General features: G+C 39.8%; 1 protein-coding gene across 3 annotated transcripts in view; it reads right to left on the bottom strand.

Annotated features, from left to right (window-relative positions):
* Window positions 1-16,074, bottom strand: part of rabgap1l (RAB GTPase activating protein 1-like) — a 113,719-nt gene that overhangs the window by 24,243 nt on the left and 73,402 nt on the right. For all 3 annotated transcript variants that reach the window (XM_069153290.1, XM_069153292.1, XM_069153291.1), the window contains exons 15-18: window positions 11,555-11,629; window positions 9,748-9,873; window positions 7,584-7,727; window positions 2,704-2,745 (exon numbers count right to left, since the gene is read on the bottom strand). In XM_069153290.1, the coding sequence (XP_069009391.1) occupies window positions 2,704-2,745; window positions 7,584-7,727; window positions 9,748-9,873; window positions 11,555-11,629 (387 nt within the window). The remainder of the gene's footprint in view (window positions 1-2,703; window positions 2,746-7,583; window positions 7,728-9,747; window positions 9,874-11,554; window positions 11,630-16,074) is intronic.

The raw sequence follows: 16,074 nt of genomic DNA, 5'->3' as shown, positions 1-16,074 counted from the left end.
AGAGGGAGGGAGGGAGGTGAACACAGATGGAGGGGGGGGGGGGGGGGGGGGATGAGAGCGGAGGGGAGTGCAGGATGGATGGATGGATGGAGGAGGGAGGAGGGAGCCTCGGGGGAGAATGCCGTCATGCCCGGCCAATGGGAAGCAGGCAGTGGAAGCCCCTTCCACACTCCTCCCTTTTCTCATCCTCATTTGTTCTCCATTTCCGACCATCGCGTCCCACCACATCGTTCTCCCTCCGACACACAGAATACATTATCGCTACAATATAGTGCAGGAGGGCTTTTTAAAACCGACTATGTAGGAGTCATTTAAAGAGGAAAGCCTGGCTATAGCTGCATTAGTATGTACAAGGAAACCACTCTGACTTATATTATTATTATTATTATAATTAATATGGTCCTAAGTCAATATGTGATATAGGCGACTGTTATGTAAGAAAATATAAATATTGGCAGATGCATAATATTAAAAGGGCTGTTTAAGGGGCAAAAAAAGTCATTTTATTCTTACACGTTTCTAATTTTCAGGAAAGCTATTTTTTCCATCTGTAAACATACACTGTGCAACTTAAGGACCTGGTGAGCTTTCTAACATATCTTTCATGTCAGGACAGGCTGGAAATGCCTATTGACAACAACTATTTTCTTTTTAATTAATTGGAAAAAGTAAAATGAAACTGATCATTTGAGAGTTAGAAGCAGCCATGATTTTTTTTCTTCTGGGATGACATAAAAGAGTAAAGCACAAAAGTGAGCAGTGAATTTTTTTTTATAAACCTGTAATTAGCATAGTTACTACTTTAGTTGAAAAAAAAACTTCAACTGTGTATCATATTATGACTTTAGTATGAACTAATGTTTGTTTTACCTGATTTCTACTATAGATGACTTAAAGAGGAAGATACTTAATCTATAAAATCCAGAAAACTGTCAGTTAAAATAATGAAAAATAACTAAGAGGCTAATTGACAGATTTATTTTCTTTCAGTAAAAAGACATGCATGTACACGATGAGACAAGGTCTGCTCTTCATCACTGAGTATTCCTGAAGTTTCAGTTTGACTTCCACAAAGACTGTCGCATCAACTTAAGGTCCGCATTGAACGACCAGACACAGACATGCAATATGACACAGTCATTGCCAAAACGCGTCGATCAGTCCCACCATAAATAGATCTGATAACACAACAAGTATTAAGTCTACACCATTCTGCTCTGACAGCAACAACTTTTTTTTTGTATATGTCATATTTCTTTAACTACAATTAAAATACAGACAGCAGCTGCATTTTAGAAAGTTTATCTGATGTTTAATCTTGTGCTTTTCCTTCTTCATTGCCATTAGTCTCTCCGCTACCCCCCCTAATCAATATCCTCTTGGCTCAGTCATCCACTTTGGAGGGATCCAGTATGTTTGTGCCATTCACTTTCATTGATAATGATCTGAACAGTACCCAGAGGGACTGTTTAACCCCTCAAATTATTTTTGTATTCTTTTCCTAACTTGTTGCATTTCCACATTTTTTTTTTCCAGCAGCCCTTTTGAAAGCACCTTTCCAACCATGTGAATTATTTGTGTTACAAGTTACAATACAAGTAGTAGAATCCTAAAGGAACAACTGCTTTTATTCTGAAGTAACCAAAACCACAACAACTGATGCCAGGTAGCAGGAAGTTAGCCTGGCGTGTTATCAGGAAGTTAACAGGTTAAATCTGGGCAAGTTTAGAATTGTTCCTCTGATCACTTATCCAAACCATGTTTGTTTTAATAATTTAATTAAACATTTTTTTCATTATTTTTAAAAAATAAAGTTATTCTCACTCTATTTTGGTGGTTTTAATATGTAGATACAGACTGAATAAAGCAGATTTAATCTAATTTATTTCCAAGGGGTAATGAAAAAAAGTATGGATTTTCTATGGAAGAGCAAGGGGTTAAAAGGTTGTTAACTTTAGCTGAAGGGTGCAAATCAAAAACATTGTTTAAATGTATCCAATCCCTTTACTTCTCATTACATATTATATCATAGAATAGTTTAGCATAATAGTAAATATAAACAGAAAAGTATCCCTTTAATGTGTCTGTGAAGCTTCTCAGTTATCTAGGCTGTGGTCAATCTAGGTTTTTAACCAAAGAAAACTGGAGTTCTTGTGAAGCCTCTCGTCCCAAAGACTTTTTCACAACTTCAGAAACCTTTTGGAAACTAAGAGAAGTCCAGTTGCCTTTGGATAAAAACTTTGATCCCTTGAACCAAAGACACATGTAATATTCTGATGAGATAGTGAATAGCAGCTGTTTAACAATGAGTCTTCAACTATTTGTCTAAAATGTCTTGTAAGGACTTGTCAGCCTGCTCCCTACCAGATGCACCTTCTGATTTGAGCACTAGGGGGCAACAAATACCAACAAACAAACTGGCTAAAGTAGCCATCAGACCGAGAACGCAACACACCTCACACACACAATGCCTCATTTTGCATCATGACCCTTGCCATTAACTTGGATTTGTGTTTTTTGTTAAATCCAGATGGGTTTATCTTTGGTGCACAAAACCATCTTTCACACAAACTACATGTTGTTTGTCTTTTAATGAAGCAAAGATGATCTAACAAGAAAGGATTTGGGTGGGTGTAACCAAATTTGATTTTGACATGAGAGCTGATTTAAAGAGATGGATGAAGGAATGAAGTGAGTACTAACCTTGAGTAGGGCCAGGGCTACGTTGAAGATGATGTTCAGTCCCTGGAAGAGAGAGAATTAGATGTGACTTCAGGAAAAATAGGAACAAATCTTTCAAGTGCAGGTTTTAAGAAAATGAAAACCATTTAAGTATATCAGTGCATTTGTTTCTGAAAAGTTCTGAAAATCTTAATCAGGAACTGAATTTTTACAGCAATTTATAGTGGTTCTTTGCAACTTTACATTTTTCTAGCTGCCAATAGCTACACTTTTCAAAACAATTACCTAATTCTTTGAGATACTGTAAGGATACCAAAGAGAGGTGAAATATGTGATATTGGCGAGAATAATCTCCATTTCTATCCTAAATTTGGATTCGACTTTTAATGTGCAAAAAGTTTTCTATCCAGCAACTATACCGCTACCACAATATACAATTTCATAGCAATGGAATTCTATGGTAACATGATCTGATTCAAAATGAAAAGAATGGACTTATATCTGAATAAAATCTGAAACAACGTTTAACAACAAGGCATTTAGCATTTTCAGTGAAAGATTCAACAGAAAAGTTCTTAAAAATGATAAGGAAAGAACAAAAAAGTGACACAGAGAATACAGTTCTTAGAAAACTTGACTTTGTAAATCATATTTTACAGACAAGTAGATATCCGACAAATACTGGTATTTCTATTTAAATTACAGTACAAAATCCTCTCACTTTCAAAATAATCTCACTAGTATGTATACACTGATGTCAAAAATGCTCACAGCATCGAGAAGTGTAGTTACTGTACAGTATATCTTACTTGCTTGGACAGTTTACAGCATTATTGCTTAAACCATGAATGTCAATCATTTTGGAGAACTGCGGCACAGTTTATCAGTAGACACATGTAAAGGTGTGGTAGCTGCAGCGGAAAGACATTTTCACTGAGCCGAGGTGAAGACGGCTTTTACAGTGCAAAAGAAAAAAAAAAGAAGTAGTACTATAAAATGAAAAAAAAAATAAAAATGACATACGGTGAAACTTCCCTTTGTTATATTTAAGTACTGCCCAGTTTGTTGTGTGAAGTATATAGTGCTGAGTTGCTTTGTTGTTGTTTACTGATGCATACATGCATCAACACCATGACAATGTATTTTTCCTTCCTCATTTATCGATACAGTGCTTACAGTGACACAAAAAGAAACGAAATGTAAAGCTGATGCCAGCTCTGCATGGGAACACCCATCTTCTAGGTCTCCGTGACAACCAGTTCACATGGCAACACAGTGCTAAAAATATCTGGACAGCTCTAAAAATAACTGGAGAAAGAGAAAACGAGGGGGAGCTCTGCCTCCACACACCTATCTTTGTAGGCCTCAAGATGGAGCTACAGTTCTGAGGCAGGATCAAAGGTGTGTATGAGAGATAAAAAGATAATCTCAGTGTGTGTATCCAAGCAGGACAGACTCATGGGGAAGAAGAGAGATAAACATACAGACAGGGGAGATAAATAATGAGAGTATAGAGTGGGAAGATGATGGTACAAGATACCAAGAGAAGAAGTAAAGGTGTCAAAAAAGTTTCAGATGTGAGTCAAATTGTGAGGAATCCAGCAAAGTAGCTCTTTGCCACCACAAATATGATATTCATGGCTACAGTGAAATAACTACTCTCTCTAAAATGGAAGCAATGTGACCTAACAACTCGCATATAATCTGAAAAACTGTCATGTCAAGGTGTGACAGGGATTCCCCACCAATCACAAGAAAATCCATAAAAGAGTGATACAATAATCAAAGTAAACTTTACAGGAGACTTTATCAAGGAAAGAGAGCGGCTGAGAATGAAAAGAGCAGATGACTAAAGGGATGAGAGGTCTGACAGGGACAAGGAACAAAGACAGAAGGAGATAAAGGTAAGAACAGGAAACAAGAAAAGGATGTAAAAACTTACAAGAGCCAACGAGTTAAACTGGTGAACAGAGTGAGTAACGACACATTGATGTATAAAGAGTAAGATAAAGGGGGAAAAAAAAAAAGAGAAAATAGAGCTAATGAAAGAGAAACAAATGGGTAAACAAATAAAATTGTGAAAATTGAGGAGAGATGGATGGTAAAAGAATGAAAAACACAATAAAAGCTGAGGAAATGGCAAGGGGAGTGCGAGAAAACAAACGTAACGGCAGAAAGAATAATCGAGAAAAAGATGATGGAAAAAGAAAACAAAAAAGGAGCATGAAATGATGATGGAGAGAGCCAGGAGGAGGGCAGACAGAGAGGGATGCAGGATATGAGAATCCTGGTTTAACAGGCAGATTCTCATCATGCGGCTCATTGGCTGAGAAAGACCTGGGAAACTTTTAATTGTTCTGCCGGGGGCCGATAGAGGAGGATGGAGGGAGGAAAAATGGAAGAGAGGAAGGAGGGAGGAAGGCAGAGAGAGAGAAAAATGGAGGGGTATGGAAATATAAAGGGCAAAGAAACTTTTCAGAAGTTAATTAATGAAGACTCAAAATCCATCACCTTTCTCTTTCTTTTGTACACACAAAACTAAACTAACAATACACAAACAGGAGAGTCAGTCAATCAAATTGTGACTAAATTCTACTAAGCAATGGTGCTGATAATAAGTTCTTGTGTTTCACTTTAAGGTCGGCATTTGACACTGTGGATCATGCTATTTTGCTGAGTCATCGGGAAGAAATGGACCTCTTCAACAGTTAACATCCTTCTGACGGACCTCAAGCTGTTGTTATGGGTAATGTCTGATGCATCTGCTCACATTGGATAAGGTGTCCCTCAAGGCTTTGTTCTTGGCCCCTTGTAACTTTAAATTTATGCTCCGAATACAATATTTCTTTCAGTGATGACAGAGATGCATGACGGCAGCATCAGTCAGACATTCCCACGGCACACGTTAATTACATATTTGGCTGAACCTGGTCTGTGTGGCAGCTTAACCTACCACCTGATCCGACTCACCAGCAGGTGGTGTTCAGCTGAAACCTCTGTTCCTCTCTTCACCCGAGTCCCCAAATCATACGGTCACAGATCAGACAATATGATCATAGAAATACAACTTAAGCCTGGACTAATGACTTGGTAACAGTCACACTTATGAACAACCTTATGTTTCAACTTAATGTTTACAACTGACGGTCATTGATTGCCACAGGAGTTCAACGCTCTCCTGGGGCTTTGATCAAGAGAAACCCTCTTCAGGTTTCTCCACTGTTGGTTAAACAAAAACAGCAAATTGATAGATTCAAACTCCAGTGGAAGCAAATAAGTCAAACGGTTCTGAGACCAGAGTCAAGTTGAAGCTCAACGCATTTATACCCTTCTCCTGCACGTCAGTAACTTTTTGTCCTCTTTCTTTTGTATTTTGTACTTTTTCCTCCCTGTACCTTTCTGATGTTATCTCCAGAGCTGCAGGTTTCTGACCTGCAGTTACAAACCCCACGAACAGGCCCACTGTTTATTGTGTTGTTGCTCAATGCTCATCTTTCTCCTCTCTGCTCTCCTCCCATCCCAACCGGTAGAGGCAGATGGCGGCCCACCTCTGAGCCTGGTGCTGTCAGAGGTTTCTTCCTGTTTAAAGGGAGTTTTTTTCTTTCAGCTGATGCCAAGTGCTGCTCAACAGGGAATTGTTGGTTCTTTTTGAATAATATTGTAATTCTTGACCTTACTATGTAAAGTGCCCTGAGATGGCTGTTTGTTATGATTTGGCACTATACAAATACAATTTAACTCACAAGGTTCCCACTCTAAGTCAAATGTCAAATTTCCTGAACTTCAATGACTAAAAATGTAATTTCCATGACCTTAAATTAACGGAAAAAACATTTTAGCTTTGTGCTCATTAGATAAAATCCAGCCACATTATTAAATGAATGTCCTCAGGCTGCCCCGCCTAAAGATTCTCTTCAACTGGGCTGCAGCAGGGCAGTGATGGGAGCAGCATGCTTCTTACTGGTGGCGTGGCTGCGAAGGTCTCCCTCTCCAAAATCAATGGTAGTTTTACAGACTTTACATCTGGCTTTTTTTTGTCGTCTACGCACCCAATAATTGATGTCATAGTTTTGGAGCAAAAACTCGTGAATCTTTTTTTATTTTCCTCGTTTGTCCTTATTAGCAGCTACAGGTTAACAGTTTAACTTGACTGACGTGATTGTTGACAAGCAGGAAGGCCACAAAACCACTCAGGAAACAGGTTAAATAACACAATACAGAAAAATACTTCATAGAAAATATTACAGTTTGATAAATCGTGACTGAAATTTAAACAAGCCACAGACAAAAGTCCATGATGTTCCATGACTTGGCCCAAAAATGATCTAATCCCCTGACACTGATAATTCCAGGATATTACAGAAATTCCATGACCAGTGGGAACCCCGATATGAGCTCCTCACTGATCTCTGTAATTTCAGGAAAAGAGACATGTCCAGATTTTTTTGTCCAGTTTTGTGTTTTTACAATCACACAGCTCTTGCTGGAAGATAAAAATTACTAATGATGGGTATTGAGTCAAGTGGTCCTAATGACATTAAATCTTTGATAGTATCAACCCTAAAAGGCCTGAGCAGAATGCAGATGCATCAGTGATGGTGGTATAGCTTTTCCTTCAGTGCGCTTTACCCGTGGCCACTGATAGCTGGTCAGTTCAACCAACTTCTCTCCCTACACACTTCTCTCCCTCTCTCCACTCTTTCCTGTCACATCTCCTTCCTCATTCAATAATAGCTCCATCCGAACCTTCGAACACACTCCTCCTCTTCTTCTTCCCTCATGACCTTCTTTTCTATCTCCTCTCTACTAATTTCATGTTTCCAGATGGTTGACCCTTCCCTACATTGTAGAATAAATCCCTCTCCCAATACTCCAAGCATAATGCAATGCACTGATTTTACCTCGCAGAGCAGCAGGTCAGTGATGTGGAAAACCATGCAGAGGGGGAACTTGGCAGTGAAGAGGGTGAGGAACCACTGGGAGGCATACATGTGTGCCTCCAGGTTCAGCTCCTGGAAGTGGGACCACAGGTCTGGAAGCTGCTCCTGTAGGAACAGATCGAGGAGAAGGAGGAGGAAGTTGTGAGATAAAACAGAACTCGCAAGAATATAAGGACGTGCCTCTGCTTGTCATTTCAATTTCACATGATTTCATTTTTACCCATACGTTATTAAATCATGCTGTTTCCTGAAGATGATAATCTCTATCAAGATGAAAAAAAAAAGAAGAAAAGACATAAAACGATTCAAAACCACATTGCAGTCGCCAAACAATCAGAGACAGTGTTCATATAATACACACATTGTTACATTTCCAGTAAATAAATAAAAATGACAAGATGATACATTCTACAAAGCAACTACAGAATTTGACATTTACAAATATATAACAAGGTGCCATTTTATCTCTGCAGACATTTACAGCTTTTTTCACTCCTTCTTCTTTTTCCATGCCACATTTTGTTAAAGTTTCACAGTTTTTATACAGTATATTTCTGTTTTGAAACTGGTGTAGCTTTCAGGGAGCAAAGGCTGCATGTGTCTTGACGTCCACGAATGTCCAGTGAATAAAGGTTCCAATTAGCCAAATAGTGAACCACTTTGACAGCCAACACTTACCGTGCCACACGACACCTGACTGGATCAGATAGTGAGCTCCCACTTGTATGCTAATAATTAGCCGTCAATGCTAATGTCATTTCATTGAGCGCGTTTGCTCAATGCTAACCAAGTTGATCCTTGTGCTGACAGACGACTGCTCCAAGCGCCAAGATGGATTTCAGGGCTAAATTAAACTCTACTCAGTGTGGATTTAGGCTTTAATACCTGAGTGGGATGGGAGTTTGCACCGGCAATCATCTCCCTCAACAGACAGCACGCCTACAGAGACTGCAAGTCTCACACACATAGACTTGGAATTCATTCCCGTTATATTCAATTATAGTTTGTGACCAGAAACCAACAACCAACATGTCAGAACCTGCAGATGATGCAATCGCTGGTAACACACTCTACATTATGAATGTGATCAAACTTTCCTTGCTTTTATGGAAAATGCAAATGCATTTTGTAAGCCTATTTGCACTGTCTGCCAGTCTTTTCTTTTCGGTGTACTGGTTCGTTGTAAAAAAAATCCTGCAATCAATCAGTAATTACATGAAACAGCTCAGATAACGTCCATTATCAGGAAAGTAAAAACGTTGGAAAATCAAATCTTGTGTAAATTAACGGTCCTCGAGTCGTGTCTGTATAACAAGGGTGGCTGGATATGGGAAGTGAACTTCACGGCATTTAAACTTATGAAGTAGACAAAATGATTGGATAACATTTTTAAATTTGAGCTGTAATTGTAGCGCCCCCTGAGGCTGAATCATTTAAATTTCTGCCACTAATTGAGGAGATGAATCTTTTCTTCAGCTACAGCCAGAGGTGTCTAAAAATCGTGTCATGAATGGACAAAAACGAGAAACACAGATTGAACAAACAGACAGGGAGCAACGTGTGGCCAAACCCTTACAGAGTTGTAGGCGAGAGTGAATTTTATTACTATTCAGCTATCCCGATATAGTTTTACCAAACATTAGGTGACTTACAACTCAGCGGCTTGATGTGCATGATCCTCTCCTGGTTTAATTATCGGTGTTTTTTGAAAACTGAAGGTACAAGCTGGCTCCCAGCATGCAGTCGGGCAAGAAACATTCAATCATAGAGCATAAAATACCACTAAAGAGTAGAAAGCTAACGATTTAGATGTCGAGAAAACTGATACCTATATACTCAAACTGATGTTTATATCGATTCAGGTATTAATTTGGATAAATTTAGTAACTATGGTGGTGTGTATTGTTCTCAACTGCACTGCTCACGCTTTCATTCCTCCTCTTCTCCTTGCTAAAAGTGCCAGAGGCTCGTGGGTATTGTAGTATGACAAGTGTCCATAACATAAACCTGTATAATCCAGCCCATCCTTCCAGTAAAGATTGTGTTCCTAGCATTACGTTGCTTTACATTAAACTGTAATACTTTTAATTTTATTGTAAATATAACAACACGCTGAATCACTAACCTGCATCAGCCGCTCCAGCTGGTAGAACTTGCAGTGAAGATCTTCAAAGTTGTTCTTGTAGAGAGCTCTGAGGCCATATTCATACATGATTTTCACCAACACACTGAAGGCCTGCTCCTCAGGCATCTGAAACAACAGGGACAACTTTAAACAAACAGATTAAATGTGCCTCCGTGGCCACAAAGGAAACCGGGAAGTTTGTTAGGATGTTTACATGACATTTGGTGGTAATGCAGTCTTCAAGACCAGAAATAAATAGATCCATTCTTTTATCTCCCTTTCATGCTGCCGGACCAGGATCAGACTTTAGTTTTCAAAGTTTCGGTAAACCCGACCAATATACTCCTTAAATATGACAGACAACAAATGGCACAATTTATTTTCTGACATTATTGACTGGCTCTAAATAAACAGGAGCAGGTTGAATGTGTGAAGGACACAAAGGGACAAACTAAATTTGCATGTGCATGAAATGTTTCTTTACTGTCCTCAGTGTGTTTCAGTGTGCGTGTTGTTTGGCTGGATGAAGATAAGCGGTATAACAGAAAGCTTAGTACTGTGCTTGTGTGTGTTTGTGTAGGTGTGTGGGTTTATTTCTCCTCTCTCACACACAAAAACACTCGGCGACGGTGAGGTGATATTTAATCAGAGTGACAGTATGTGTTTGGGGCTGAATGGGCTCCTGCAGGTAAACCTGAACCCCTATTAATATTCCTGACATCTCCTCTATAACCTCTCCCTTCTTCCTCTTCCTCCTCCATAACCCCTCGTTCTTTTACTGCTGCTGTTACCTTTATCTCTCCTTCTCCCTCTTCCTTTTTACAGCCTCCTTCCTCCATAACTTCCCCCTTTTGTCCTCCTCCTCACCCTTTTCTACTCACGCTCCCCTCTCCTCTCCTCTCCAGTAAACTCATAGCTCTTCTCCATGGCTCTTCTACCTCACCCCACCTCCGCCTGACCTCTCCCCTCCTCTCCTCAGTCTCCCTCCTCTTTAACCTCAGCTGCCCTTGTCATTTGGACTTCAACCAAACTTCCAGCGCACTCTCTGCTCATCTTGGAACTCCTGCCTCCCTGTGTCAACTCTTCGGTCTCTCCTCCATCTGTCTTTTAATAACTCCCACGAATAAAATTTCAAGGGTGTTTTACACAGACAAGCGGCAACACAACACCAAATAAAGAATAGAAGAGAAATGTGAAAGATGTGCACAAATATGTATGTGAAAGGAAAGCTGCGTCTGCCAGTGACCTTGAAATGTGTGTGAGTGACTCTCACTCCCTCTATTCATCCACATCATTTTGCCATAAACTGCTTTCTTTGAAGCGGTCAGCAACTTTCCTGTCAGCCAGACATATCCGCCTATTTTTTGAAACCTCCACAGTGTTATGCCACCTTGGTTTTTCTTTGCCTTGTACAAGCTAACAGACTCGGTTTCTTTGTTGCAGTGAAGCTTAAGAGCAGGAGCACAATGTGGAATTTTTTTTTTTCTTTGTTGCAGTGTTAGCCATGATAATTTGCTTGACTCAAACTGTCTGTGGGAGAATCAAGGTAACATTCAAGCAGCTACAGGGAGCTTTTATTTTGAAAGCAAGGGAGAAGCTCATTTGTCACAGGAGAAGAATGTGTATATTGATGTGAATTGAAAATAGTGTCAAAGGTTACTTTACTGTGGTAATTACAAAGGCTATAGTTTGTGTTATATAAGATTACATTATATTATAAAATATCAATGTTTTTTTGTATATTTTCATAAACATTGAAAAGGCAGACTTAGTGAATGGATGGATGGATGGATTAAAGTTTACTCACGTGCAGCAGGAGAACAGCAGCGAGGAATGACTGACCCTGACAATAACCAATTTCCTCATCGTAGACAGAGTAGGCCTGCAAGAGAGAAATAAAACACACTGAGGACAAATTCAATGTTGTTGTTCTATCAGAGACACCAGAGGCCACTGATATCAGTCAGGTTGTTTACACTGTACAAATTAATGCTGTAATGTTAGAACCTTAGATTTTCTCCATATTTTCACTTCATTGAAACATTAAAGGAATATTCCACTGATTCAGCAGTGTACTCTAACAGCAGTGACACACTTGGCAAGTAAATTAAAATCTATGCAACAGAACCGCGGATATTTTCTTTTTTATTTCATGTAGCCACCTCCCTTGTCAAAGTCTGGAGCCAACATTACCCACAATGCAAATTGTTGGACCCTCTTGAAAATGAAATGCTTCATCTCAAGGGGCTACCCATTAATAAACCTGTTTCAATTAGCCCAACAAAAGTTAAATGAGACGTTCGGGTGTGTTATGCTAATAGCAGCTAATGTGGCCTGGAGCCGGTGGCCTCATGTGGAGATGTGGAGCGGCTGCAGACGTGTGGGGAGCTAACTCCACACGCTCATTTTTTTTCTGTTCATTTTTAAACATGTAATTGTTAGGATGTGATGTCACCAGAGGGAATTGATCAGATCTTGCACAGCTACCTCTGTAGCTGCACCTTTTATCACATATGCTCTGAAACTCCATTACCTCCATAAACACTTACACCATATTCAAAAATGTGTTATGACTGGGATACTCTTAAGTAACCATCACCATATTGCTGATCGGAGTATTACTAATCTCTACATCAATGGGTGGTTAACAGAATGTACTGAGGATAAAAAAAATATTCCATGTGTACCTCTGCCAAGGAGGTTATGTTTTCAGTGCAGTTCGTTTGTTTTTTTGTCAGCAGGATTATAGAAAACCTTTCACTCCTTGTCTTGCACAGTTACACTCACATTCACACTTCGGGGCTGCACAGTTCAGCCACAGCGTAATACGGTTCACCAGTCAATGAACAACTCCACTCAAGCCACTGGGGATTTAGCGCCTTACACTTCAGCATCAAGGAAGTGGTCAGTGTCAGCGGCTGGTTTAACAGCCAGTCAGTTTAACTCCTACATAAAGCAATTCATTTTTTCTTTTTAGCACACATTTTATAGTGAGTAACAGGTTATCTGTGCATCATAGGGCCTTGTTGATTTTCCATTTAGTTGCATCACTGTAATGTAAATGTTGTTAGAACTTCAGCATGTACAGAAGACATTTCCTGAGAGACCGTTTCTCCCCAGCACTAAAGTTTTCCCAGAGGAATTTGCCTGAAGATTGTCTCTGTCTTTGGTTTTCTCTTTGTCAGTGTCGCTCTCTGTGAAGCTTCCTATTCTCTAAATGCTGAGCTAAGCCCCTGAATCTAATAACATAACACCAATATCCAACAGACACTTTAAAAAACAGACTTTCCGAGAAAAAGTATAGTGCTGACAGAAGAATACATTATAAGGTCCAGAAGACTTTGCAAATCACATGTATTTATATCTATTCAATAGTAAATACGGGAGTGAAAAGCCTCGTGTCACTGGGGACAGGTCATGATTTTTAAATATTTGAAAAACCATTCAAATATAAAAAAAATTATTTGTATATGTGACTGTCGTTCTTCTTTATTTCCCCCTGGCTGTGTGCCAGCTGACATTAAACAACACAAGAAGAACACATTTCTATCAGAGCTTTGCAGGTGAAACTGTGTGTTGCTGTGAGATTAGAAGTCACAGTGCGAAGATGAGAACCGGCCAAAGACGACTACAGTCATCAAACAATTGTGTGTGCAACTCCTTCAAACCATAAATGAAGACGAGGTGCAGTGCAAATTCTACCATGTAAAGCCAGCGAACATTAAGGTTAGATGTGCAGCGCAAACAGCAATATGCATTTCAAAAATGAAGCCAAAGAGATGCTTCTCTTCAGCTTTGTCCAAGGCTCGGGTTGGATGGTATTTGTTGAGCCCGAGTTCATGGCGCAAGTGAGTCTCCCTTCCAATAGTCCAATAGTTCAGAGTGATTATTTAGAATAGTTTTGTTTTGCTTCAAATGCCTAGTTGTCAATTGGAGGGTGAAGACATGATGTAGTTTAAGTTTGAGTGTAGCATAAAAACAAGCTGTTCACACAGTATTATAGTGACAGATACATGTTCAGCTGCCTGCACTCAGTAACATGGCACCTATACAACATAAGATGTTCCTCAGAATCAACTATCCATATTAAAGGCTGATTAGTACTGCATTACACAACATACAAACTTCTCTCCACTGCAGTAGTTAAGAGAAGAGATGGCCTGTCCGACCATGAGAGACCATGGCTCGTTCGGTCATTAAAGTACGGAGGAATGACCTAGGAATGACCTTCGGATAACCATTCAGGAGACTCGCTGTCTCATAACGGTCCGTGGTTGACACACCCCACCAATCATGCTAATGAGCAAACAGACAGGCCTGTTCACAGAATAAACAAGGGTCCAGGGACATGAAAACGTGTCTAAAAACAGACGAACATTACATCACCCAGCTTGCAGTCTTTTATCTGCCCACATCGTTGCAAGGCATACGTGCTGTAAGAAACACATTAACTCTGAACAGCAAACAGGTTTCCAATACCTGCTGAAGTCTGGCAACTGAAAATGTTTGGGAGGTCAGCAGCACCAAAGCTGAGCGTGGTCTTCCATACTAACAGACAGATGTCCTCCTGATAAGCGCGACATGGATTGTAATTTGATGAACAACTGAATTTCACTTTTACATCTTTAAATATTATGTTTTGTACAGTCTTCATCCAGAACCACTTGAATTGACTAAGCTGGCAATGGTTCAAGATCTTCCCCACAGATATGTTGGCAGGATGCTCACTCTGTGATGGACACGGTGACTGTAACAGCAGTCAAACCCCCTCGTACATTGGGTTAAAAGATAGTCTCCCTTTTTTCCATGTCTGAAAAATGAGTGTTGACGTCCAGACTCCACTTCTGATCTGTTCAGCTAATTTGAGGCTTGATGTGGAGGTAATGGAGAAGGCTTGTGGAGCTGTCATGAGTGTAATCTACAGGCTGACATGCTTGATGGAGTGTGGCATTCACATGTCCCCAACTCGGCTGGGAGAAGTGCATGCTGACAGATGGATGGGGGAGGTCCTGGTGGGTGAAATCTAAATTTGTTAGCCTGAGCAGATAATAGGCTCAGAGAGGTGGATTATTTCAGTCTATGCCTAGTTTCTCATAGCAAACATATTTTTCTATTCCTATGAGTGCAGAATATAACCTTGGGAATGTTTTTAGCTTGTACAAATGTCTTGATAATCAATGTGTGGGTTTCATTGTACCTACAACCCTTAAGCACTTTGCTATGAGCACTACAGGGGTGATGGTATTTAGAGATCTGTTTGAGTGAATATCTTGAGGTCATATGTTGATCCTGCTACAGAGAGCCAAAGAGTAACTAGATCACGAAGTACCAACACTGCACTTGTGCAGAGAGCATACATCAAATTTTGTGTCAAACCCCAGAAATCAGCAACAAAGACCCTTGAAATGCTAAATAAAGCCTATGAAGCAAGGAGCCAGGCGAGGTGTTTTGAGAGGTGTTTCAAGTGGGGCAGAACATCACTCTCCAAGGCGGAAGAAGGCACGTCAGGTCAGGAGCGCAACCAAGAGCAAGCTGGTTTATTTATGCGGTTGTTGTGAATTCGTCTCAAGGTCAGACTGTCAACGGCAAGTTGTACCGTGACGTTCGGAGGCGGCTGAGAGAAAATATTCAGAGCAAACGACACAAACTGTGGAGCGATGGCACTCGAGTTCTCAAAATGACAACAGCACTTTGAAAAAGCTTAAATTCCTCACCTGCAACAGTTAAAAAAAAAAAAAAAAGCTCCCCACCAACCCAACTCACCGAATTTGGCTCCCTGAGACTTCCCCAAAAATTTTAAACAAAATCTAAAGTTTGTTCTCTGCTCAAGTTCGAAATCGCAAATACCCATAGTGGTCACAACGACCATCATAAACGCAGAATGTTATTGAAAATCACAGGCCTTATTAAGTTAAAGTTCAGGTTGTGTGGAAAGGACAACAGAACAGATTGTTTATACTGAAATAAATATTAATCTAAAATACAGGCATTGATTTTTTGATTTGGTTCACATACCAGAACCTATACATTTATGAATATCAACTATGTTTTAACTGATAAGCTTTTGTATGTTTTTCTCAAAATTTTTGTGATTAATTATTTGCTTAGTGTACAACTGTTTTTCTCGCTTTTGGAGATTTTTTTTTGGAGGCAGCTTCAGAATAGGAAGCAGGGAAAAGTTTTATTCTAACAAAGTCACGTATACAGAAATCCGAACGGGATGGTGGAAACCAGGATGTGAACTAGTATCCTGAATAATGTGCGCATGCAAACACTCAGTGATTACTGAGACACGCAACATTAGCCTGGTTGATGAGGCATGCTGAC

This window comes from Embiotoca jacksoni, unplaced genomic scaffold (genome assembly GCF_022577435.1).
Source record: "Embiotoca jacksoni isolate LCO1_2020_lvr unplaced genomic scaffold, fEmbJac1.0.p SCAF_19, whole genome shotgun sequence".
Classification (NCBI taxonomy): domain Eukaryota; kingdom Metazoa; phylum Chordata; class Actinopteri; family Embiotocidae; genus Embiotoca; species Embiotoca jacksoni.
The sequence above is the reverse complement of the archived record's forward strand: the minus strand, read 5'-3'. Positions and strand labels throughout refer to the sequence as shown.